Source organism: Mus caroli, chromosome 10 (assembly GCF_900094665.2).
Source record: "Mus caroli chromosome 10, CAROLI_EIJ_v1.1, whole genome shotgun sequence".
In the NCBI taxonomy this organism is placed as follows: Eukaryota; Metazoa; Chordata; class Mammalia; order Rodentia; family Muridae; genus Mus; species Mus caroli.
In genome coordinates, this window is record NC_034579.1 from 76,369,527 (window position 1) to 76,396,886 (window position 27,360).

A 27,360-nucleotide genomic window follows, 5' to 3' on the forward strand; every position below is an offset into this window, starting at 1 on the left:
AAAAGGAAGAGAAACTCCATTATGCATGTTAAAATACTCAGAAAAGCCCCAATAAATGGAAACAAGTATTCCTGGTGCTTTCAAATAATATTTAAATAGAAGTTTAAAAATAATATTTAATTAATTTAATAATAGCTTTATATTTAATAGTTAATTGATAAAAATTAATCTGTTCAAGCTATATATCATCATGATGTGATACACACACACACAAACTGTGTAATGATTCCAAGTCAAGTTAACACATCAACATATATGTTGTACATTAGATTCCCAGAGTAACATGTTCATTTTATATCCTGCTCCCTGGCCCTGTGAGTATGATCATCTTACAGCTGTAAGTTTATACCCTCTGACAAATAGCTACCCATTTTCCCTACCCTCCTGATCCCGTCCCTGGCAAACATTATTCTACTCTCAGTTTCTTTAAGTTCAACATTTTTAGATTCTTTACATAAGCACTTACAGTATTTTCCTTTCTTTGTCTGGGTTATTTGACTTGGCAGATTGTTAAGTTTCAACCAGATTGTTCCAAATGCCAGGGTCTTCTTTGTCTGCCTGAGAAATCGTCCATTATACACATGTGCCATGATTTCCGTGTCCAGTCATTCATTACTGGACACTTAGGTGGTTTCCAGAGCTGAGTTATTGTGAGCAGTATTCAGTGAGGATAGGAGCACAGGTCTCTCTGCATGGGCTGGGCTAAGTGAAAGACTAATGGATGTGAAGCACTCAGTTCACAACCAGAACCAAAACCAAAACAGGCGTTTCATCGACTTACTGATTTCATTCCTTTTGGATGTATACCAAGAAATTGGAGTTGCTGGATTATACTGTAATTTTGTGTGTGTGTGTGTGTGTGTGTGTGTGTGTGTGTGTGTGTGTGTGAGTGCACATGACCATGCATCTTACAATGAACATGTGGACATCATCAGGTAACTTTTGGGAGTCAGTTTTTTCCTTCCATCATGTGGGTTCTAGGTATTAAATCCTGCCCTCAACCTTAGCAGCAGGCTCCCTTACCCATTGAGACATCTTGCCAGTCCTCTGTATTTTTTATTTTTTTGAGGAATAACCATACTATGTTCCATAGTGCATGTACCAATTTTATTATTAATATTGAATAAAGAAATCCTAAGGTATGAAATAGGAGAAGAATTATGACAGTAAGTTATGTGTAACTTTGTACAAATGTGAAAACTAGCCCTTTGCTTGCGGCCTCATGATTGAGTCCTTCTATACTTTATTCCTCTGGTAGAAATACTACGACTCTCTTACCTGGACAGCAATGTCTGTAGATACAATGCCTCTGCAGTTCCTGCAGCTGAAGGAGGCATGCAAGTGGAAGGCTACTGTCTGGAACTTCCTAGAAAGCTCCCATTTTTCTGTCAAAGGACCATTTGGAGCCTTGCTCTTTTTTCCTGTCTGAAATCCAACCTTGATGTTGGAAGCAGAGTAGCCACTTCTTTCTGAGGATCAAAGGCCCACACTGTGTTTCTGCAGATGGCTGTATGAAGAGATTACAATTAAATAGGTTAAAGTCCTTACAGCACACAGACAGCTCACTACAAACTAGGGGGAGAGTTTTAAAAGGGGCTGTATGCACTACGTGGTAGAGCATCTTTAATCCCAGCACTCAGCAGGCAGAAGCAGAGGCAGAGGCAGAGGCAGGCTGATTTCTGTGAGTTCAAGGCCAGCCTGGTCTATGAAATTAATTCTAGGACAGCCAGGGCTACACAGGGAGACCCCCATCTCAAAACAAATAAGTAAATAAATATAAAGGAATGAATTAATTAAGAAGGACACTGTTTGAAAGTGTTGTTGGAGATAAGGACATAAAGTGAAACAATAGCACAGCATCCTGGGGGTGGCAAGAGCTGGGAGCCATTACAGTCCTTAGCCCAAAGGCTCCTGATATTAGTCATAAAATACAGGATACCCACACTACAATTCACAGACCCCAAAAAGCCAAGTACAAGGGAGGCCCAAGGGAGGATGCTTTAATCTTTCTCAGAAGGAGGAATAAAATAGACATCAGAGGTGGATGGAGAGAGGGAACTGAGTGGAAGAGAGGATGGGGAGGGGAATGGGGCAGGGTGATCAAGCGTGGGGAGAGCAGGGGGGGGAACAGAAATCAGCTATGGAGGGCACTCAATGACACACTAGAGACCTGGGATGGGGTGAGGGCTTTGGGGAGGTACCAGGAAGTCTATGAGAGTGACTCTAGTTGAGACTCCTAGCAGTGAGGGATATGGAGCCTGAAGTGGAAACCTCCTATAGGCAGGCATGACTCCCAGTGGAGGCACAAGAACAGCAGCCCACCCACAAAATGTGTCCTGCTTGCAAGATGTGCAGGGACAAAGATGGAGGGTTAGATGGCCAACCAATCCCTTACTCTATCAGTGATACTCTGCTATGCATGCAAACAGAATAACTGTCCTCTGAGAGGCTCCACCCAGCAGCCAATGGGAACAGATGCAGAGACCCACAGCCAAACATTAGATGGAGCTTGGGGAGTCTTGTGGAAGAGTTGGGGGAAGGATTGAGGGGCCTGAGAGGACAGGAACTCCAGAGGAAGACCAACAGAGTCAACTCACCTGGACCCTTGGGGCTCACAGAGACTGAACCACCAACCAAAGAGCAAGCATGGGCTGGACCTAGAACCCAGCACATATGTAGCAGATGTGCAGCTTAATCTTCCTGTGGATCCCCAATAACTGAAGCAGGGTCTTACCCTGACTGTGGGTCCTGTTCCCCTAACTAGGCTGACTTGTCTGGCCTCAGTGGGAAAGGATGTACCTAGTCCTGCATGACTTGATGTGCCAGGGTGGGCAGATACCCATGGGGATCCTCCCCCTTCTCAGAGGAGAAGAGGAGGAGGGAGGGGAGGAGGGACTGGGAGGAGAAGAGGCCTGCGACTGGGATATACGGTGAATAAATAAATGGATTAATGAAAATCAAACAAAAAACCTGAAGTTTAAAAAGAACATCAGTGGACTGGAGAGATTGGTCAATGATCTGAGCACTTCTTGCTCTTACAGAGACCAGAGTTTGATTCCCAGGACTCTCGTTGACAGCTACAACCACCTAGAATTCTAACTCCAGGGAATCTGATGTTCTTTTCTGGCATTTTATCGAGGTTTCCTGCACACACATACACACACACACACACACACACACGCATACCCATATGTGTCACACACACACACACTTAAAAATAATTTCTAAAAATCTTTTAAAAATAAAACAATAATCATCATTGTAATAAATAGTGTATACTATATAGCCCAGGCACATTATAGGCTATATCATTAGACATGCTCATGAATTCTCTATAGTATCTATCATACCGTGATATCACTTCACACCATTTACTTAATGATACATTTATCTCAGGACATAGGCTCACGGCTAAACATGATAACATCTGCCCTCATGTCCACTTTTAATCTGTGGTGCCATTTATCATTAAACTATGTGTCTGAGTCACGATTCATTTAGTTAAAGGCCAGCTCTCATTTCCTCTTGCTGACTGGATCAGGCTTTGGTGAGTCTGTTTAAAATGCCTTAGGAAATATCCCTATTTTTCTCGACTCATGATTTTTGGCAGTTTCATACCTGGATTTGTTTTGATGATGGGCGTACCCCATTACCTTCTTGTCTCTCTCTTGCATCACTGAACCATTCCTTCTTGCCAACTAGACTCTCTTCTATTTTCTTATCTTGTGTCTCCCACTGAATTTAATTAGGGTTGCTTCATGATTGGGGGAGGGGGCCTTTGAACTCACAGAAGCTGCAGTTACACCTGCATAAAAGTGGACCTAGCAGTGTGCCTTTACAGATTGTGGGGGGGGGGGGGTTAGAGGATCCTGAAGACCACCCCTTCCTTAGGAGCTGCTGGCAGTTAATGGTTGAGGGAGAGACATTGTCTTCAGATAATATCTACTAAGGTCAATGAAGGAAGGAAATATGTTGTAGTAGCTGATGAGTCACTAGACTGGGTCAAGCTGATAGGGTTTTTTTTCCCCCTTTGTCTCTCATGGCTGGCCTCCAAGATCCCACACAGGAGGTGGAAATGACAGCCATCCCTCAATCCCTCTTGCTTGATGGACCTCAGTTGTGGGTTATGTTCTTGGCAGCTTAAGCTTCAGTGCTCTGGCTCTTTCTCCTACCTGATAAAGGGCAACAAAGGCTTGTGCACCCAAGTCCTGGCACTGGGTTTCCTGTCTCCCACCTGCTGTAACTAGTTTTCTTCCTTGGCTCTTGAGTCTAAAATCTCTGTTCTGGTAGCACGGTTAGATTCCCACATGGCCTAGAGCCCCACCTTGCTTTTCTCCATGCCCTGGCTACAGCTTTAGCTAAGAACCATGGCCAGAGCCCTCTGATCTGTAAATAGACGTCCCTGCTACTGTCTGCCTCTCTCATCTTGAGAACAGTGCCTGATTAGACCATCTGTTATTGAGCTCATCCACTAGTCTTCCCCAGAGTCCTCAACCGAGACCTTGCCCATAGCTCTCAGAGGTCTGCCACCCTTGGGCACTGGTGTCTTGCTCTACAACTGGCTCTTCAATGCTCTGTAGCTAAGGAGTAGGATTGGAAGCAGTAGTAATATATAAAGATGATAGAAATTATTTTACTGAATGACAACTATGTGCGAGGTGTAGCCTGAGAATGGCACAGGTTCTTGCTTCCATGGCAACAACTCCAAAGAACAATAGACTGCTCTCTGCATCTCCTCCCCCACTCATTCTTTGGCTCTCTCTGGCCTCTCCTCCTCCACTGAAAGTGTTTAACTCTAGGCCAATAGCAACCTCCTAATTTGCAAATCCAACACTTCCTCCTCCTACAGTGAACTCTGTGTGGCTTCTAAAGGAAATGGAACACTAATAGCCTAAGAGGTCAAAAGGGAACTTGGCGAGGACTGATATTTAGAAGAAGCCACAGGCGAAGGGAGGTTCATAAAGGTGGAAGTGGTTTTCAAAGCCAAACCCATAGAACAAGTCCCCAGTTCCCTTTTGCCTTCTGTTATAACCTTTTAAATGCTGGTTTCTTAGGGGTACAGCTCACCCTCCTTCTCTACCCTGTCCAACCTTTCCTTCACGCGTTACCTACATTGGTGTTCTGTTCAGACTTTCTCTCCAACTGTGAGACAATTCTAATGTGTGTATTCTTTTTTAAGATTTTCTTTGATGAGTACAGGTGCATTGCCAGCAGGTATATCTATGAACTACAGATATGCCTGGTACCTGTGGTGGCCAGAAGAGGGTGTAGATCCCCCAGAACAGAGGGTTCCAGACCATTGTAAGCAGCTATGTAGGTGCTGGAAATCAAACCCAGTTTTGTTTTTGTTTTGATACAGGGTCTCTCCATTTAGCCCTGGCTGTTTAGAGTTCACCATGTAGGCCAGGCTGGCCTCAAACTCTTACTCCTGAGTGCCATTCAACTCTTTCAAGGCACAAGGTTTGTGGCACTTTGATATAGCAGGCCTACAAAACAGACTCTTTCCAAATTAACACTGAGTTTGCAACTTTTAAGGGTTTCCCCCTTAGTCTTTTTGTCTAATACTATAAAAAGAAGCCTCCGCATGAAAATAATGACCTGCTGTGATGGTCGATATTGCTGATTTGACACTATCTAAACTTACTTGGGAGACAAGCCTGTGGGCAGGCCTATGAGGTTATCTAGATCAGATTAATTAAGGTGGGAATAGATGTAAGGTTGAAATAAATTAAGGTAGAAATAAACTGGGCTGCCATCCTGGACTAAATAATAAGGCCGGTTCCAGCATCCGTGGCTCTCTGCAGATGAAATTCCACCAGCCATTTCCAGCCCTTCATTATGATGGGCTTCTCGGTGAGGGGAAACAAACCCTTCTGTCCTTCAAAGGTTTTTGTCAGGAGTTTTTTTTTTTTTTTCACAGCAACAAAACTAATACACCTAAATGAACCGAAAATCACCTTTGGGGTTATCTTTTGCTGTCTAGGCCTGTCACCTCCAAATCTGAGCCGTGCTCAGCCCCTGCACTTAGCCACCGTGTCCATGTCCTTGTCCTGCAGTCTGGGAAACCCTCCTTTGAGATGACAGATTTGCCTTAGGCGTTCCCTGTGCTCTCATCACTTGGGACCTACATGGCAGCTCTTATCCAGTGCCTGTGATAACAGTTTCCAGGGCGTGACGCTCCTACACGGAAGATGCTCCAAGTGGACCTAAAGGACAAAGCTGTACCTCCTCCCCGAACACCCCACTGAAAGCCACAGAGAGGAGGGTTGGCAGGGTTGGCGGGAGGGGCTCCATCTTGGCGGAGCCCCGAGGGCCACGTCGCCACGGGCTGGGGGGCGGGGCCCTCGGGTCACGTGCCGGGCCTCCCGCGCACAGCTGGAGGCGGCGCTCGTCCTCCCCACGAGCCGTGGAGCCCGTGGCGCGCGGGGCATTGTGGGCCGAGGGGCGGGGGTTGGGAAGATGGCGGCTCCCAGCCTCCTCAACTGGAGGCGGGTTTCCTCCTTCACCGGGCCGGTACCCCGCGCCCGGCACGGACACCGAGCCGTGGCCATCCGGGAGCTGATGATCATCTTCGGCGGGGGCAACGAGGGCATCGCGGACGAGCTGCACGTCTACAATACCGGTAGGCGGCGGCTCGGCGACCCCGCCTCGGGACCGCGGAGGGGGAGGGGAGGCGCGGCGGACGCGGGCCTGACAGCTGTCACCGCTGGGTCGCCGCTTTCCCAGCCGGGCAGGCGGCGGGGAAAGATCGGCTGGGTCTGCAGCCCGAGCTCGCAACGTGTTGGAAGGCGGCTCGGTGCTTACGGTTCCGCGGGCTGGACGTGACTCCACCAGTAGACATCGAGACACCCCGGCCCATCCCTCCCTGTGGACCCGAGACGGCGGGTTCCACGGGCTGGGCCTCTCCCCCAGGGCCGGTCACTTAAGGGGCGGAGATCCCGCCAGTGTCAAGAACAAAACCCACCCCACGCCGGGCCTCGGTGGTCTTTGCCTTCCCCCCCAGCCCCCTTCTTGGAACGTGGAGAGTCGAGGGGCGGGGAGGCTCTCCTGGCTGGCTCTTTAGCGTAGGTACACTTAGTACCGGGCGGAAGCCCGCAAGACTTTCTCGCTCGACAGTTCTCTAAACTCGCGGCGGAGGGAGTTGTGGGTGAACTCGGACTGGTCCCTGCTTAGCCGATGTCTGTAGATGTATATGCTCTGCCCTTCCGGGCTGGTCCTCGCAAAGGGGACTGTCATAGCTAAGGCACCGCTGCACGGCTCGGAAGTGTCGCTTGTCAAGGAGGCAGGTCTTGACCTCCGAGCTGGTTGAAAGTATATTTTCTCCACTTACAAGTGGTCTAGCAATCATAGGAAACTAGTTAAGACTAGTTACTGAATTTGGTGTCGATATAGTTCAACAACCTACAACTTTGATGAAACAACTTGATCACAGTAGTCCTCTAAAAGCTAAAAACAGTAGGAGAAATTTTGTTAGTTTTGACTCTCCTCAGTACTCCAACAGAAAAAGTTTTAAAGATGTTTGATTTGGTATAGTGTAAATACCCTGGGCTTAGAAGAAATTGGGTCTGTTTTGAATCTTGCTTTGGCAGTTGTTCTAAATCAGCATTAAAGTTACCAAGTCTTTCTAAATCGCAGGTTTTCCACTTCTTTAGTGGGGGTGACACTCACCAGGATTTTTTTTTTTAAGAGTACAATGATGCCGAACAGGTTTTCTTTTCTTTTTTCAATACAGGGTTTCTCTGTGTAGCCCTGGCTGTCCGAAGACTAGCTCTGTAGTCCAGACTGGCCTCGAACTCAGAGATCAATCAGCCCATCTGCCTCCCAAGTGCTTTACTCGGATTGAAGGCATGTGCCACCAGTGCCTGCCCCAGATCTGGGTTTTCAGCAGCAGCATAACATTTTGGGACTAGTGATTTTTGGCTGTGGATACTACCTTGTATGTTGTGAGATGTGTGCTGGCATCCTCAGGCTCAAGCCATGGCTTGGTAGTTACACCTCTATCCCAGTTGTGACAACTAAATATGATTTTAGACATTGTAAAATCAGTATTCTTGGGGGAGCAAAATAGTCCCCAATTGAGAACTGTTGGAATAAAGGATGGATATGCATGTATGTATGTATGTATTATTATATAAGCATGTATATATACACATATACTTTGATTATATGTATAGATCCTTTGACTAATATATTTATCACTCATGGAGTGTGGTAACTCATTTGTTATAATTTATTTTTTTTATTTTTCAATTAGTTACAAACCAGTGGTTCCTACCAGCTGTTAGAGGAGACATCCCTCCAGGCTGTGCAGCCCATGGATTTGTCTGTGATGGGACTAGAATCCTAGTGTTTGGGGGAATGGTTGAATATGGAAGATACAGCAATGAATTATATGAGTTACAAGTAAGTATATCTTACATTTATTGTTTTCAGTGTGAAGAGCTAATGAAATTGTCATGGTTTTTAAAGAGATGACAAATATTAGTACAGTGACAGAAACAGATGCTCTGCGTTTTATAGCTTCAAAGAAAATGTTTCCACTTCTACTGACAAGTCAAAATATTTGCTGTCTTGTCATAGGTGTGGTATGACATTTATAGCATAAGGGTATCTAGCCTTCACCAGCTCTTTGACACAGTTGTCCTTTAGCCTACAACACAAGCACCTCCCAACTGATGACAGCAGATTGCTGGAGCCTGCCCCTAGGTGTTTGAAATCAGTATTGTCTGTGGTGGCGCCTGGACATTAGCGTTTCTACCACCTAGACTGTGCTTTGAAAACAGTGTCTCGGTATGAAAGGAATGGTTTCCTTTAACAGTGGGAACTATCCTCTGTAGTCATGCAGAGAGAGGGGACAGTTTGACCTGGGATTTCTAAGTTTGACTTGCTTGTTAAATCAGTCAGTCTTTGTTGACTAATCTTGCTATGTTCCAAGGACCATCCATGATCATGAGCGTATCTACCACTTGACATATGTGAATGGGTTGTACTTATTTCCAAGCAAGCAACCATTTCAGATCATTTAAAATAGAGAAGATTCTCTTGGCTAAAAGAATACATTTTGGAGTTTGGTTTTGTTAAATGAGTTTTGTTTACTTAAAGGTTATTTAGCATTCATGGTTTATCTAATATCTAAAAGTAAGTTTTTATGAATTGCTTCTATTCTTAAAGTTCTACATACAAATACTTAAATTCTTTTTGCTTGGAAAAAATTAGAAGTGATAGTACTTACTACTAATAATAATAATTATTATAAACTTATAGAAGATTAGTCTGAATGTCGATTAACACATATACACATATACCTACATATATACTTACAGCTTTGTGAGACAAATCTCACCTAGTCCAGGCTGCCCTTAAATTCACTCAGTAGCCAAGGTTAGCTTTCAACTCCTGATCCTCTTGCCTTACAAATTCTGGGATTACCATAGCCAGCCTTACTCGGACATACATTTTACTCTCAGAAGTCAGCCACTTCTCTTGAGTCTGATGCATACCTTTAATTCCAGCACTTGGGAGGAAGAGACAGGCAGAGCTCTTAAGTTGGCGGCCTGGTCTACACAGTGAGTTTCAGGACAGGAAGGGCTACACAGTGAGACCTTGTTTCAACATATAAATCACAAGGTAGATACTTTTTTGTCATTTGTCCCCAGAGGAGCTTATTGGATCTTCTGGTGAGAGTCAGATGTATTCGTATGGTGTTTCACTGTTGAAAGTATAGAAATAGAAATGTTTCCTGCTTTTATATGAATATGTTCTTTTTTAGGCAAGTCGTTGGTTATGGAAAAAAGTGAAACCCCAGCCCCCTCCTTCTGGTTTCCCTCCTTGTCCGCGGCTTGGACATAGCTTCTCTTTATATGGTAACAGATGCTATTTGTTTGGTGGTTTGGCAAATGAAAGTGAAGATTCCAATAATAATGTCCCCAGGTACGCTCTCTTGTAGACCAAGTCTTATTTTATATTTAGGTTAAAATATTTTATCTTTAGTTACTGTAAGGCTTAAATTTAGATTTTATATTTGAAACTAACAATAAACATGTTTTTTATGTGTTTATGGTTTTTAGTCCCTAGGGAATAATTTTCAAACATTTTCTAGTCAGAAATAATCTTATTAAATTGATACTTGTATAATTGTTTATGCCAATATCTTTGTATGTCTTGAGCTATAACTCACATTAAGTGGGTTATACCAAAACAATAACATGGCTATTTTAAAATTGGTTTTATCTGAAAAGTTGGTATAAAATATGGTTATTAAATGAAAGCCATTGTCATATTTCATATATTCAGTTAGGCTGTATTACACCTGGAAACGCTGCCCTTCTTTTTCCAAGACAAGGACTTACTGTCTCTTTTCCTTTGTACTTGCTTTTTATTTTTATTTTACTTTTTCTATTTGTTTAACTTTCTATTACTTTTTTTTTAACATGCTCTTTTGTTTCTTTCCTGTGTAGACCAGGCTGGCCTAGAACTCAGAGATCCTTTTGCCTCTGCTTCCCGAGTGCTGGGATTAAAGGCATGTGCCACTATACCCAGCCAAACTTTTTCTTTTTCAAACCTAGCTGAATTCCAAGAATTGTTTGGATGGCATTATAAATGAGTTTGATTTCTTAATTTCATGTTTGTATATTCATTGCTAGACTATAGCATATATTCAACTGTGTATATTGACTTTCAGTCTATAACCTAGATGAAATAATTTCTTTTTTTTAAAGATTTATTTATCATTATAAGTAGGTACACTGTAGCTGTCTTCAGATGCACCAGAAGAGGATGTTGGATCTCATTACCAATGGTTGTGAGCCACCATGTGGTTGCTGGGATTTGAACTCAGGACCTTCAGAAGAGCAGTCATTGCTTTTAACCACTGAGCCATCTTACCAGCCCCAAATAATTTCTTTTTAATCATTTTCAAGTATTAAAATTTTTCTTTTGGACTCTGTAAGCATTCTTTAAATAAGAAAACATTTTCTTTCATATGTTATAAATATTTATTTCTGGTTTTTGTTTATTTGGTTGCTTTTTTTGAGACAGGGTTTCTCTGTTTGGCCTTTATAGCCCTGGCTGTCCTGGAACTTACTCTGTAGGCCAGGCTGGCTTCTAACTCACAGGGGATTCACCTGTGAGTTCTGGGATTAAAGGAGATCACCACCACTCCCCAACTGTGTGTTATAAGTTTTTTCTAGGTCTTTGCTTTAAACAAGTTTGTTTTTCTAAGTTTGACAACATTTCCTTTTACTATTTTGTGATTCTATATCTTGGGTAAGAAGACAGAAATTATAAAGAATAATAGCTCTCTAATTCCTTCTAATACATTCATTTTCTTTTTATTGTGTATTTGTAATTACTCTTGTAAGTACTGCAAGGCTTTCTACTCCTCTTCCTAGTTAAGTTCTAGTAATCCCAGTCCTGAAGCAAGCAACTCTTGTCATCTTTTTAGAAACAGAGTCGCATATAGTCCAGGCTAGCCTCAAACTTGATGTGTAGCTAAGGATACCCTTGAATTTTATATCCTCTTGCTTCTATCTCCTAATTGCTGGATTTACACTTGTATGTAACTGCACTGGGTTTGTGCAGTGCAAGGGATTGAACCCAGGGCTTCATTCTACCAACTGTTCATTCTAGGAAAGCATCCTACCCCGGCGATGGAGCTCCACCCTGGTGGATTGTATTTTTTTTTAATGTTTATGTATATATGAGTGCTCAATTTACATGACAGAAGAGGGCATCAGATCTCATTACAGATGGTTGTGGGCCACCACATGGTTGCTGGGAATTGAACTCAGGACCTGCTGGAAGAGCAACCAGTTCTCTTAACTGCTGAGCCATCTTTCCAGCCCGGATGGTAATTCTTAAATAACTATGTCTTTTCTAAGATTTCTGGTTTTACAAGCTATACTTTGTAAGCCAAACACTCTTGTTTATTCTTTTTGTTAGTAAAGTTTTATTGGAATACAGTCATGCCAACATTGATTTAATTATTGCCTTTGATTACCTTTATGTTAAACAGCGGTTCCGTTCTGTTCAGTCCCCAGCACTGCCAAAATACCACTCCCCCAAAAGAGCCTTAGCAGAATTGAATAGTTTCACAGATTTTTAGCTGGGCAGTGGTGGGGCACTCCTTTAATTCCAGCACTTGGGAGGCAAAGGCAGGTGGATTTCTGAGTTCGAGGCCAGCCTGGTCTACAGAGTGAGTTCCAGGACAGCCAGGGCTTCACAGAGAAACCTTGTCTCAAAAAACCAAAATCAAAAACCAAAAAACAAACAAAAACCCAGATTTTTAGGCCCCCAAATCCAAAATGTTTATTGTCTCTTTACAGAGAACATTGGCTCACTTCTCCATTAGATTTAATCCTGTTTCATTGATATATTTACCTTTCTGGCATTTATTATGGCATTTGGTATCCGTTCCTGGCATATGTCTTTGATAAGAATAAAGACTTTTTTAAAAACTTCCATTTTTATTTAGCTTTATTTCTCTCTCCTTTAAAATAATTTAAATTCATCTGTGATGATAAATGTACTGTTTCTTTAATACATTTTTAAATTCCATTATTAATCTTTGAAATGTGAGCTGCATTTATTCCTAATACCTAGTTACACATCACTTTTTTGTTACCAAATTATTTCATGGTTTGCTGAATTAACATTGCTAGCATGGTATACATGTGTGTGTGTAGATACATGTTTCATACACACACACACACACACACACACACACATATATATATATATATATATATATACATATATATGCATATACACATTTATACACACACATACATACACACACACGCCATACCAGTGAAATTCTTCTGCGTTAAAATTTGATCTTAGCTGAGTATGATGGCCATGCTTTTAATAATAGCCCCTGAGAAGCAGAAGCAGTCACATTTTGTGAGTTTGAGGTCAGCCTGGTCTACATAGTGAGACCCTGTCTAAACAAGCAAACAAACAAAATTTTGATCTTTGTCTGTGAAGTACATTCATTTTTTTTAGTTATGTTGTGTCTTTTGATATTGCTTAGGGTGGGTCTTTAAAAACTGTTTATTATTTTATGTGTTTGGATTTTTTTAAAGATTTATTTATTATATTTAAGTACTCTGTAGCTGTTTTCAGACACACCAGAAGAGGGCATCAGATCTCATTATGGATGGCTGTGAGCCACCATGTGATTGCTGAGATTTGAACTCAGGACCCTCAGAAGAGCAGTCAGTGCTCTTACCCATTAAGCCATCTCTCCAGCCCATGTTTGGATGTTTTGCCTGCATGTATGTCTGCACATGTGTGTTTGGTACAAGTAGAAGCCAGAAGCGTGTTTCAGATTCCCTGGACCAGTTGGTTGTGAGGCTCTGTGTGGGTCCTCTGGAAGAGCATCCAGTGTTCTTATCTGCTGAACTCTGTCCAGCCCTAGAATGGATCTTTTAAAGAACTAGTTTACTAAATGTTTTCCATATATAGTGCCTTCTTTATTTTCCCTTTTACTTATTTACTTTTGATTTATTTTTTTTCCTCTGTTATATCTGACAATTCTGTTTCCCTAAGCTGTCCAAAAATTATCACACTTAAATGGAAATTATCTTGTCATTTTGGGAATAAGTTGGTATTTTACTATTATCGTTGGTATAATTGCCACATGGATTTTTTTTGCTTTTTGATAATTATATAACATCACCAAGAAATACATAAAGCTACAGCTCTGGTTTTTTGTTTTCTCTTCATTGTTTCTTTTCTTTGTTCCACTTGAAACAGTTGAAGTTTACAAAAGCTAGAACAGTAAAATACCCCTGGGCTCCTCACCAGCTTGCTAGCATGCTGTCACAATGTGTGCTCAGCTGCTATGCACACATTCATACTTTGAAGTTTCAGGCATCATGAAACATCACTCTTAAATTTCTCAGCATACCTCTTTTAGATTTTTGTTTTTCCTGAGAAAGAGTTTATCTGTCCTAGCTGTCCTGGAACTTGCTTTGTAGCCCAGGCTGGCCTTGAACTCAGAGATCCGCCTGCCTCTGCTTCCTGAGTGGTAGGTTAAACGATTTATTTTTAATTATGTGTATATGGTGTGTATGTGTGGGCCTGTGCGTGTGGGTGTGGATTCCCAGTAAGGCCAGACGTGTTGGCTCTCTCTGCAGTTGGAGTTACAGGTGTTTCTGGGCCACCAGATGGGGGTGCTGGGAACTGAATTCATTTCCTGGAAGAATAATGTATGCTCTTAACCATTGAGCCATCTCTCTAGCCCCTAAACTTTGAAATCTTCTGATCAGAAATGTTTTGCTTTCCCTCCTCGTACTTGAGTAAAATATTAATAGCAAATTGAATGGATTGGTACAAGTGACATTTTGGAATTGGGAGATAGCTCAACAGGCTAAGCTCTTGTCTTGCCAGTTGGAGAACCTTGGGTTTGGATGTCCAGAACCTACATAAAAAATACCATGTAATTCCAGCTGATAGCAGGCAGAAACAGAAAAACTCTAGTCAAGAGTTTTTCTTGCCAAAACAAACCAAGTTTCAGGTTCAGGAACAGACTGCCTCAGTTATAAGAGGCAGAGAGTGATTGAGGGGGAACCCAATGCCATTCTCTTGTTTATGCATGTACACATATATGTGCCCACATGTATGTGCACCACATGTACATGCATTTGCAGAGAAAACAAAAATGTATTTAAAAATAGGTCACAGATTAATGAAAGTTTTTCAAGAAAAGAAGCTGGTTAGAACAAAGTTAGTGCCAGTTTCTAAATTAAAGACACAGTTTAGGATATTGCTATGACATTTTATAGTGTGCCAAGAAAGCTGCGAAGCAGTGCTTATTCCAGATAGCAGTGGTGTCAAATGTTTGCCAAAATCATGTCCATAATAACTGTTCTGTTATCTAGTGCTGTGTAATAAACTAATGATACAAAATAGTAACTTGTATCATGTTCACAGACACTGTAAGTAAGATGATTAGGGCACAGAAGACATGGCTAAACCCTTTAGTGAGAAACCTTAAATGGTCATCCCCACATCTGATAGTTAACTGAGGTAACTGAAGGAGAGATTCAACTGGGCTATCACCTAACAAGCCTCTACAAATGGCTTTTTTTTTTTTTTTCGAGACAGGATCTCAAATATAACCCTGGCTGGCTTTGGACTATGTAGCTAAGAGTAACCTTGAACTTCTGGTCACCCTGTTGTACCTTGTGACTGCTGAGATTATAGGCATGTGTCACTGTGCTTGGGATGTGCGTTGCTGAAGACTGGACACAGGGCTTCCTGTATGCTGGCCATGCTCTCCACCACCTGAGCTGCACACCTAGACCTTCAAATGGCCTTTTTTAGATGATGGTTGAGAGTTCCAAAAGCAGTATTATAATGAGAACGTATTAGCTTTTTACAACCCAGTCTTGGCACATCTTGTTCAGAGCCGTCACAGACCAGCCTAAAGTAAAGGGGAGAGGAACCTCATCTCATGAAGGAAAGAATGTCAGATGTTTGGGACTGTGTTTTAAAGCCACCACTGTTGTCATTGACAAGAGTATGGGCCAGACGTTTTGTGTCTTCACTATTAAATCATAGCGAGTGCTCCAGGACGTAGTAGAGTTCCTAAGTGTGTATGACGTGAGTATCTGGAAGTTTTGCTTGCTTAGTGCCTTTTTGTACTATGTGAATTTTTTTACAATAGGCATATGAAAGACATTTTTCTTTTCAAAAACCTGTGTGTGTGTGTGTGTGTGTGTGTTTTCTTGTGAGTTTATTGCACTGTGTGCATGTAGGTGCCTTTAGAGGAAAGAGAGGGGCATCGGATCCTCTGTAGCTGGACTTCCAGGTGGTTATAGCCACCAGGCGTCAGCACTAAGAACCAACCCTACTTAGTCTTCTGCCAGAGCAGTGAGCGCTCTTAGCTGCTAAGCCATCTCTTAAGCCCCCTTTTCTTTTTCTTTCCTTTTTTTTTTTTGAGATAGGGTGTTTCTGTGTGGTTCATACTGACCTGGAATCCATGATCTTCCTCCCTCAGACTCCTGAGGACTGAGATTACAGCTATGCACCACAATGTGGCTGGCATATGTTAGATTTATGAATCAAAATAAAAAGCAAATAAAACATATATCATGTGAATGTTTTAATTTCTTTTGTGATATCCTAGGTATTTAAATGATTTCTATGAGTTGGAGCTACAGCATGGTTCTGGTGTTGTGGGCTGGAGCATCCCAGCCACCAAAGGCATTGTGCCTTCTCCAAGAGAATCCCATACTGCTATTATCTATTGTAAAAAAGACTCTGCGAGTCCTAAGATGTATGTTTTTGGTGGAATGTGCGGTGCTCGTCTGGATGACCTATGGCAGCTTGATTTAGGTAATCTTAATTTGACTCAGGAATTTCTTATGATTAGTAAAGGAACAGTTTTAATGTATTTAATTTTTTGTTTAAATATTCTTCAAATTGCACTAAGATTTTAGTCAGCATTTATAGTCTTAGGAACAGTTGAGACATAGTCAATTATTTTGAGCAAAATTTCTTACAATTATGGTAGTAGTGTTCCTCCTTTAATATCGCCTTAAGTTCTGGTTTGTCTAGAATGGTCCAGCTTTGTGCTTATTGTTCTTTGTAATTGTCAGTAGTGCCCTCTGTCACGCAGAGAAGTATCTGGTTAGGTTGCTCATTTGTATGGTTGTCCTCTCTACTTTCAGAAGTATGGCTTTCACAGCACACACTAACCAGTGGGAAACCTGGAGGGAAGGGATTCTAGAAGTGAGCAATGGGAAATGTGATTCTCATTGTTGTCTCTTTTATAAATTGTGCTCTTATTTAAAACTTTAAAATCAGAAATACTGTTTGTAACTCAAAATGAATGATGCATTAAGCACACCTTTCCAATATCAGTGTTAAATTCAACTGTAAATAGATTTCTGATTGGCAGGTTTTTTGTGATGCGGATGAATTTCATCTAAAACATTTGAAACATTTTTGACTTATTTTGATTTGAAACATTTTTGTTTTATTTTGATAAATACTTTTCTTGTTCTATTTTTTAAGTGTGTAAAATTGAGATGATTTGCTGTTATTAGGTCAAATTCCTGACTTGCTTATTTTTATTTCTAGAAACTATGTCATGGTCCAAACCAGAAACTAAAGGGACAGTACCACTTCCACGAAGCCTTCATACAGCCAGTGTTATAGGAAACAAGTATGGCTTTCTTTTGTTTTTTTGGTTTTTATTATTTTTACCAACTCAAAAGATTCATACAAAAAAAGTAAAGATGCTACTTTCTTAAAAATAGACTACCAAACTTAATAGTGCCTCCATGTGCAAAAGTAATCTGTCTGTGGGAGCTGAAACGCCTGCACACCCTTACCTGTCAGTACTGTCTCTGATGCTTACTTAGCTTCCTCTCTGTGACTTTCCTCGTATGGGTGTCATGGCCATCAGCAGGTTTCGGCAAGCTGCTTTGTCCTCTCTGTGGTTAGATTCCCAGCAGCCACATGGTGGTTCACATCCATTAGTAACTCCAGTCCCAGGGAATCAGATGCCTCTGCCGGCTTCCTCAGGCACAAGGCACATATGTGATGCATATGCGCACATGCATGCAAAACACCCACACTAATGAAATAAAATATGTCTTGAAAAGAATTCTCTCTCATTGGCCACGTCAGCCTGGGAGAGCAAGGTCTAAAAACAAGGTGAACTAAATTCTCATGCAATAACCAACTTTACTCTGGGTCACGTGAGTAAGTGTTCAATCACAAGGACAAGCCACATGTGGCAAAACAACAACAGCTGAAGTAACATGTTCACTACGCCTGGAAGAAGCATGAACACACATCCCAAGGAAAGTTGTGTGCTTTGAAGAAACTCAAGTCTCAAGACTCTGGTTGTTTTCTTGGAGTTTTCTCACACACACTCACAGTTCTCACACCGCTCAATTCCTGGACTGTGTTCCGACAAGAACCTTTAGGTGCTGGGGAAAGTTTAAGCTTATTTCTCTGTTTTAGCAGTGCTGGAGTTTGAACTGAGAGTTTTACGCATATTTCATAAATGTCTTACCACAGAGCTGCATTACCAAACTTTTTGTTTTTTGTTTTCTGTTTTTTCATTTGAAGAGCAGGTTTCATTGACTTACCCAGGCAAGCCTCAAACTTGTAATCTTCCTGCCTCAGCCTCCCTCACGCCGAATTGTAAGCCTGCACCATCAGGCCTGTTCAAGCCTGGTTTCACCACAGCCTCCCATGCAGTTGGGGATACAGGCTTCATAGCCACACCAGCCTTAAAGTTGTTAAAGTTAAGTCATAGCAGTGACCCAAGTTATGTGCAATGTCACCGGTTTTGGCCACTGTTTTAGCCACTGTTTGTTGATGTGATTAAAATCCCCTGACAAGAGCAACTTAGGAAGGAAGAGCCAGCTCTGCTCACAGTTTGAGGGGATGCCCATCATTTTGGGGAGGCCACTGTGTCTGCTGTCAAGAAGCAGAGAGCTGTGTGCTTATGCTTTACTGGATTATACAGCACTGGTCGCAGGTGTGTTAACGTTCAAACATTTGTCACTTAAATTTACTGCTTTATAAAACTCTCAGCTTTCTCTTGTCACTGCGTGCTGCTGTGACAGGCTTTTGTTTCATTTCCCAGTGTGCCCTTAAACTCATGGGCTCAAATAATCCTCCTGTTTGCTTAGCTTCCAAGTACCCGTGACTTGAGATGTGTAAATTCTTTAAAAAACAAAACAAAACACACAAACCATTTTACCCATTTTCTTATTTATAATATAGTAGGGCCTGCGTATTTCTGAAGTTTAAGTCAACAAATATAAGTTCTTTCTTAGTATTTCTGATCCAAAAAGTAAAATTAAATCACTTAAAGTTTTTGGTTTTCTTTTGTTGTCTAGGATGTACATTTTTGGTGGATGGGTTCCACATAAAGGTGAAAATCCTGAGACTTCCCCCCATGACTGTGAGTGGAGATGCACCAGCTCGTTTTCTTACCTAAACCTCGGTGAGTCTCTGGAAATTGACCCATTGACGTGATGTCTGGTACCAAAGTAATTTTTGTTATTTTGCTGCTTAAGAGCAGTACCTGAGTCATGGAGGTTCCTTTCTTTCTAGATACGGCAGAGTGGACTACTCTAGTATCAGATTCTCAGGAAGATAAAAAAAATTCAAGGCCAAGACCAAGAGCAGGCCACTGCGCTGTTGCGATTGGCACTCGATTATACTTTTGGAGTGGAAGAGATGGCTACAAAAAAGCACTAAACAGTCAGGTCTGCTGCAAGGACCTTTGGTATCTTGATACTGGTAGGTAAGAGTACTTAACTAAGTTCTGACTGTAGGAACTGTGTCTGTGGCTAATGATGCAAAGTGAATATAATTTCTTCTCTTTCTTAGAACATGAAATGAGTGCAAGAAATGTATAACTACTCCCCACTCCAAGGAAGTCTATCGACTCCTCTCTCCTTGAGGCAGTACTTGCTCTTAATTACTGAGCCATCTCTCCTTCTAATAACTTTTTAAAAAGATATATTTGTTTTATGTATGTGAGTACACTGTAGCTGTACAGATGGTTGTGAGCCTTCATGTGGTTGTTGGGAATTGAATTTAGGACCTCTGCTTGCTCAGGTTGGCCCCGCTCGCTCAGTCCCTGCTGGCTCTGGCCCAAAGGTGTAGTTATTACTACACTGTGACTGCACACTGTACGGCTCCAGAAGGCAGCTACTACTCACCAGCTTTACTACTCAGTATAGCTTTTCAAAAGTGCTTTCCAGGGAGAAGTATTTTACTTTACTGTAAAGGATAATTTATTCCGGTTAATAAGGGTTCCCTTGTGTGGGGCTGGAGAGGTGGCTCAGCTGTGAAGGGCTCATTCTGCTCTGCAGAGGACGCAAATGCACAGACACGTGGGGAAAGGTAGAGAGTGAAGGCTTTCATCGTGGCATTTTCATACACATCAGAGTCTTTTCTTCTAGTTCTCCTCCCTCTGAAAGCTTATTGCCTCTTCTGAGATAGAGTCTTGTGTATCCCAGCTGGTCTTGAACTCATTATGTGGCAAGTGATAAACTCTTGAGTCTTCTCTCTCTCTCCACTTCCCTAGTGTTGGCATTAAGGTGTGCAAGCAGAATGCTTGATTTATGTAGTTTTTGTATATAAAAAGTTGATTATTAAAATGTTGGGAACAACAAGGAATAGAACAACTAAATTGGAGACTAAATGTTTTCATTAAAAAAGCACACTAGCAAAGAGAAAGACAGAAAATCCAGTTTACTAATTTGTCTTTTAAAATGAGATTTACTAATTTACTATTTATACTAGTTAGGGTTTCTTTTACTGTGATGAAACATGACCAAATCAACTTGGAGAGGAAACTTTATTTGGCTTACACTTCAGTATTGGGACTCACCATTAAAGGAAATCAGGGCAGGAACCTGAAGATCAGGAGCTGATGCAGAGGCCATGGAAGGATGCTACTTCCTGGCTTGCTTCCCTGTGGATTGTCCAGCCTGCTTTTTTATAGATCTAGCACCCCCACAATGGGCTGGGCCCTCCTGCATTGAGCACTAATTGAGAAAATGACCTGTGGTTGGATCTCATGGAGGCAGTTCCTCAATTGAGGTTCCCACCTTCCAGATGACTCTAGCTTGTACTGAGCTGGCATAAAACTAGCTATCCTGGACGTGGATAATACAAAGATAACCTTCAGCTGAAAAAAATCATAAGAAAAAAATGAGTACGTATGGATTTTTTTCTGTGAAAAATATGTTTTTGTTCTCTACTTGAGAGATCTGTGCTTTTCAAGGGTTAAGAAACCCTCCACTGGATCTATAACTATTTTTTTTTTATTAAAGGCTTTAGACACCACTATCCATTTAAACATCTCATGTTGCATGTAGGGTTGAGGCCTTGTGGTCTGCCTTGTCTACTTGTCTTTGCATGTCTGTTGTTGCCAGTGTTCAGCTCATCTTTATGCAGTCATGAGGGTGAGACTGTGAGAATAGCCTCTGACATTGCTCAGAGACACAGTCTCAGAAAAGTCCCTATCCTCTGGCTTTTACAATCTCTGTCCCCTCTCCTGCAGTGTTCCCTGAGCCTTGGGTGCAGGGGAGTGGGAGAAATAGTCTTCCCCAAGGAGTAGAGCACACCAGTTGTTTATCCAACACAAAATGGTCAGCCCCGAAGACATCATACAAGTAACCTTATACAGACTGAGCAGGTTGTGTAGTACTGTAAGGACCTTATACTACACAGGTCCCTATAGTACTACAGAGGTCAAAGGCTGAGACCCGCAGGAGAGGACATGTGCTCATCTTCCTAAGCCTTCCTACCTCATTTATAGTTTCCAGTTCCATCCATTTTAGTTTTGGGTTTTTTGTTTTGTTTTGTTTTGTTTTTTTAGGGGGGGGGGTGGAGGTGGGGGAAGGGAAGAAGTTGGGTTTTTTTTTCATGACAGAGTTTCTCTGTGTAGCCCTGGCTGTCCTGGAACTCACTCTGTAGACCAAGCTGGCCTTGAACTCAGAGATCCACCTGCCTCTGCCTCCCCAGTGCTGGGATTAATGGTATGAGCCACCACTGCCCGGCTCTATTTTTTTTTTCAAACTATAATTCTGTTTTTCTCTGTGGATATACCATTCTTTCACCTGTTGCCAGACCTTTAGTTGATGCATTTCCTTGACATTACGAATAGAGTAGCCACAGACATAGATGAGGAAGTATGTCTGAATAGGATGTAAAGGCCTTTGCATAGATGTCCAAGAGTGATAGAGCGAGGTCAAGTGGGAGTTCTGTCTTTAGGCTTCTGAGGATCTCCCATTGGTATCCATAGTGGCAGGATCAGTTCATACTCTGGGCAGCATGAGTGAGTCTTCTTTTCCATAGGTCTTCAGTGTTCCTGTTTTCTGTTTTCTTTTCCTTTTTTTTTTTTTTAATTTTAATTTATTTACATTTCAAGTGTTATCTCCTTACCCAGTTCCCACTACTCCTGGAAACCCCATATCCTATCCCCTTTCTCCTGCCTCTATGAGGTTGTTCCTCTACCCACCCACCCACTCCTGCCTCCCCGCCCTCAATTCCCCTACACTGGAGCATCTATCAAGCCTTCATAGGACCAAGGCCTTCTCCTCCCATTGATGCCCGACAAGGCCACCATCTGCTACATATGCAGCTGGAGCCATATGTACTCCTTGGTTGATGGCTTAGTCCCTGGAAGCCCTGGGGGGCCTGGTTGGTTGATATTGTTGTTTATCCTATGGGATTGTAAACCTCTTCAGCTCCTTCAGTCCTTTCTCTAACTCCTCCATTGGGGACCCTGCACTCAGTGCAGTGGTTGGCTGAGAGCATCTGACTCTGTTTTTTTTTAAGGCTCTGGTAGGGCCTCTCATGAGTTCTCTGGTGGAGTTTTTGGGGTTAGTTAAGTATAGTGATAGTTTGACTTCTTCCTTCCCAATTTGTATCCCCTTGACCCCCTTTTGCTGTCTAATTTCTCTGGCTAGGACTTCAAGTGTACTATATTGAATAGATAGGTAGATAGTGGGCAGCCTTGTCTAGTTCCTGATTTAGTGGGATTGCTTCAAGTTTCTCTCCATTTAGTTTGATGTTGGCTACTGGTTTGCTGTATATTGATTTTACTATGTTTAGGTATGGGCCTTGAGTTCCTCATCTTTCCAACACATTTAACATGAAGGAATGTTGAATTTTGTCAAATGCTTTTTTAGCATCTAATGAGATGATCATGTGTTTTTTTTTCTTTGAGTTGTGTATGTAGTGGATTACATTGATGGATTCCCATATATTGAATCATCCCTACATCCCTGGGATGAAGCCTACTTGATCATGGTGAATGATTGTTTTGATGTGTTCTTGAACCTGGTTTGCAAGAATTTTACTGAGTATTTTTGCATCAACATTCATAAGGAAAATTGGTCTGAAGTTCACTTTCTTTGTTGCGTCTTTGTGATGTTTTGGTATCGGCATAACTGTGGCTTCATAGAACAAATTGGGTAGTGTTCCTTCTGTTTCTATTTTGTGGAATAGTTTGAAGAGTATTGGTATTAGGTCTTCTTTGAAGGTCTGATAGAATTCTGCACTAAACCCATCTGGTCCTGGGCTGTATTTTGGTTTTTAATGACTGTTTCTATTTCTTTAGGAGTTATGGGACTGCTTAGATGGTTTATCTGATCCTGATTTAACTTTGGTATTTGATATCTGTCTAGAAAATTGTCCACTTCATCCAGGTTTTCCAGTTGTACTAAGTATAGGCTTTTGTAGTAGGATATGATGATTTTTTAATTTCCTCAATTTCTTGGTATATCTCCCTCTTCATTTCTGATTTTGTTAATTTGGATACTGTCTCTGTGCCCTCTGGTTGGTTAGTCTGGCTAAGGATTTATCTATCTTGTTGACTTTCTCAAAGAACCAACTCCTGGTTTTGTTGATCCTTTGTATAGTTCTTTTTGTTTCTACTTGGTTGATTTCAGCCCTGAGTTTGATTTTTATCTGCCCTCTACTCCTCTTAGGTATATTTGCTGCTTTTTGTTCTAGAGCTTTCTGGTAGGCTGTTAAGCTGCTAGTATATGCTCTCTCCAGTTTCTTTTTGGAGGCACTCGGAGCTATGAGTTTTCCTCTTAGGACTGCTTTCATTGTGTCCCATAAGTTAGGGTATGCTTGTTGTGCCTTCATTTTCATTAAATTCTAAAAAGTTTTTAATTTCTTTATTTCTTCCTTGACCAAGTTATCATCGAGTAGAACATTGTTTAGCTTTCATGTGTATGTGGGCTTTCTGTTGTTTTTTTGACTGTTGAAGACCAGCCTTAATCCATAGTGATCTGATAGGATGCATGAGATTGTTTCAATCTTCTTATATCTGTTGAGGTCTGATTTGTGACCGATTATATGGTCAGTTTTGGAAAAGGAACCATGAGGTTTCTGAGAAAAAGGTATATTCTTTTGATTTAGGATGAAATGTTCTATAGATGTCTGTTAAATCCTTTTGGCCCATAACTTCTGTTAGTTTCACTGTGTCTCTGTTTGTGTTTCCATGATCTATCCATTGATGAGATTTGGGTGTGGAAGTCTCCCACTTTATTATTGTGTGAGGTGCAATATGTGCTTTAAGTTTTAGTAAAGTTTCTTTTATTAATGTGTGTGCCCTTGGATTTGGAGCATAGATGTTCAGAATTGAGAATTATTCTTGGTAGATTTTTTTTCTTTGATGAGTCTGAAGTGTCCTTCCCTTATCTTTTTTGATGACTTTTGTTTGAAAATTGATTTTATTCAATATTAAAATGGCTACTCCAGCTTGTTTCTTGGGATCATTTTCTTGGAGAATTGCTTTCCAGCCCTTTACTCTGAGATAGTGTTTGTCTTTGACAGTGAGGTACATTTCCTGTATGCAGCAAAATGCTATGTCCTGTTTCTGTATACAGTCTATTAGTATATGTCTTTTTATTGGGGAATTAAGTCTATTAATGTTAAGAGATATTAAGGAATAGTGATTGTTGCTTCCTGTTATTTTTGATTGTTATTTATATGTTTATATGGCGATCTTCTTTTGGGTTTGTTGTAAGAAGATTACTTTCTTGCTTTTTCTAGGGTGTAGTTTCCCTCCTTGTGTTGATGTTTTCCATCTATTATCCTCTGTAGTGCTGGATTTGTGGAAAGATAGTGTATAAATCTGGTTTTGTCATGGAATATCTTGGTTTCTCCATCTATGGTGTTTGAAAGTTTTGCTGGGTATAGTAGTCTGGCCTGGCATTTGTGTTCTCTGAGGGTCTGTATGAGATCTGCCCAGGATCTTCTAGCTTTTATTCTTTGGTGAGAAGTCTGGTGTAATTCTGATAGGTCTGCCTTTGTATGTTACTTGACCTTTTTCCCTTAATGCTTTTAATATTCTTTCTTTGTTTTGTGCATTTGGTGTTTTGACTATTATGTAACGGGAGGAATTTCTTTCCTGGTCCAGTCTATTTGGTGTTCTGTAGGCTTCCTGTATGTTTATGAGCATCTCTTTCTTTAGGTTAGGGAAGTTCTCTTCTGTAATTTTGTTGAAGATATTTACTGGTCCTTTAAGTTGGGAATCTTCACTCTCTTCTATACCTATCATCTCATCGTGTCCTGGATTTCCTGGATGTTTTGGGGTAGGAGCTTTTTGCATTTTGCATTTTCTTTGACTGCTGTGTCAATGTTTTCTATGGTATCTTCTGCACCTGAGATTCTCTCTTCTATCTCTTGTATTCTGTTGGTGATGCTTGCATCTATGACTCCTGTTCTCTTCCCTAGGCTATCTCCAGGTTTGTTTCCCTTTGTGATTTCTTTTTTTTTTTAAGATCCTGGATGGTTTTGTTCAATTCCTTTACCTGTTTGATAGTGTTTTCCTGTAATTTTGTATAAACCAGTATTCTCTTGTATTTCTTTAAGGGAGTATTTATGACCTTCTTATAGTCCTCTATCATCATCATGAGATCTGATTTTAAATCAGAGTCTTGCTTTTCTGGTGTATTGGGGTATCCAGGGCTCACCGTGTGGGAGAACTGGATTCTGATGATGCCAAGTAGCCTTGGTTTCTATTGCTTATGTTCTTGCCCTTGCCTTTCGCCATCTGGTTATCTCTGGTGTTGGCTGGTCTTGCTGTCTCTGACTGTGGCTTGTCCCTCCTGCAAGCCTGTGTCAGTACTCCTGGGAGACCAGTTCTGTCCTGGAGGAATTTGGGTATGAAGAGCTGTAGTACAGGGTCAACTCTGGGGTGCAGACAGTAATCAGAAGTATTCTGTTCCCAGCTGTTCCTTGATTTCTGTGTCCTGATGGTTCTGGGAGGGTCCCTCTTGTGCCAGGAGTTTGAAGAGAAGTGGTGGTCTTACCTGTGCTTGCAGGTGTGTTGGCTCTCCTGGGAGACCAGCTCTCTCCTGGCGGTATTAGTGTATGTAATGCTAGGGCACTGGATCAGCTTCTGGTGCAGATAGAAACCGGAAGGCTCCTGTCCCAGGCAGCTCCTAGGGTCCTGGGTCCTGAGGTTTCCGTGAGGTTTCCTCTGAGCAGCAGTGCTGGTTTTATCTACACTCACAGGCTTGTCTGCACTCCTGGCAGGCTAGCTCTCTCCGTCGCTATTTAGGTATGGAGCCCCTTTGCAGAGGATCAGCTCTGGACCAGACAGAAATGGGGTGTGTTGCTGTTTTCAATGAGACCCTTTCTGACAGTGATAAGACAGGATCACAGTATTTTAGTTTGCATTTCCCTGATCACCAAGGATGTCAAACACATTTAAAAGTATTTATTAGCCATTATATTTCTTCTTTTGAAAATTCTCTGCTGCTCAGATCATTTTTAAATTGGGTGGTTTGTTTTCTTGCTATTAGATTTTTAAGTTCTTTGTATTTTCTAGATAACTATCCATTACAGATGACAAAGGCTTTCTCCTGCTCTGTAGGCAACCTCTTTACTCAATTAACACTTTCCTTTGCAGAAATTGATTTCATGCAGTCCCATATGTTGATAATTGCCTTATTTCCTGAGTGACTGGACTCCTATTTTACAAGTCCTTACCTGTGACTTGAGGTATCTTCCCTACATTTTCCTCTAGCGTTTTCCAGGTTTCAGATTTGGTTCCTTTTTTTTCATGTGCGTTAGTGTTTTGCCTGTATATATGTCTATGTGAGGGTGTCGGATCTCCTGGAACTGGAGTTACAGACAGTTGTGAGCTGCCAGGTTGGTGCTGGGAATTGAACCTGGGTCCTCTGAAAGAACAGCCAGTGCTCTTAACCCCTGAGCCAGCCCTCCTACCCCAGTTTTGGTTCTTTTTAGCATGATGACCTTTTCTACTCTCCTGTTTCGAGAAGCTTTTGAATTTTCTTTTTTTCAGTTCCTGCAATTTTTAAATCTTATGGTGCTGGCGGCTTGTTTCTGTTCATTTGTTTATATTGAGTCTTCCATTATAGCCCGAGAGACCTCACATTGCAATCCCCTGCCTTAAGCATGCGTGCCACCATTCTCTCTTTGGTGCTTGATTGCTTGTTAAGGAAGGTTTTATTTTTATTATTTTGAGTTATTTGTAGGTGTGTGGTCTTAATTTTAGTATGTGCAAGCGAGTGCATGTGCCTGAAGCCAGAGGCACCTCATCCCCTGGAATGGGAGCTACACATGGCTAGGACTCACCTGATGACTGTGTGGGAAGTAACTCAGGTCTTCTCAGCCATCTCCTCAGCTCTGCAGCTCTGATGTAATCTGCTGTGCTGAGGACTAACTGGGCCCTTTCAGTCTGGAAACTCAGGTTGTTTAGTTTCATAGAAATTTATTTCAGGGGGGCTCGAGAGATGTCTCAGGGGTTAAGAGCACTGACTGCCCTTCCAGAGGTCCTGAGTTAAATTCCCAGCAACCACATGGTGGCTCACAGCCATCTGTAATGAG

The 27,360-nt window shown here is 41.6% G+C and overlaps 1 protein-coding gene across 1 annotated transcript in view; it reads left to right on the forward strand.

Moving 5' to 3' along the window:
* Window positions 1–6,328: 6,328 nt before the first annotated feature.
* Hcfc2 (host cell factor C2) overlaps window positions 6,329–27,360 on the forward strand; it is a 41,372-nt gene continuing 20,340 nt past the window's right edge. Inside the window, exons 1-7 of the mRNA XM_021174907.2 lie at window positions 6,329–6,622; window positions 8,255–8,403; window positions 9,770–9,930; window positions 16,133–16,341; window positions 17,089–17,173; window positions 18,867–18,973; window positions 19,084–19,272. Of these exons, the coding sequence (XP_021030566.1) occupies window positions 6,460–6,622; window positions 8,255–8,403; window positions 9,770–9,930; window positions 16,133–16,341; window positions 17,089–17,173; window positions 18,867–18,973; window positions 19,084–19,272 (1,063 nt within the window). The 5' untranslated portion in view covers window positions 6,329–6,459. The remainder of the gene's footprint in view (window positions 6,623–8,254; window positions 8,404–9,769; window positions 9,931–16,132; window positions 16,342–17,088; window positions 17,174–18,866; window positions 18,974–19,083; window positions 19,273–27,360) is intronic.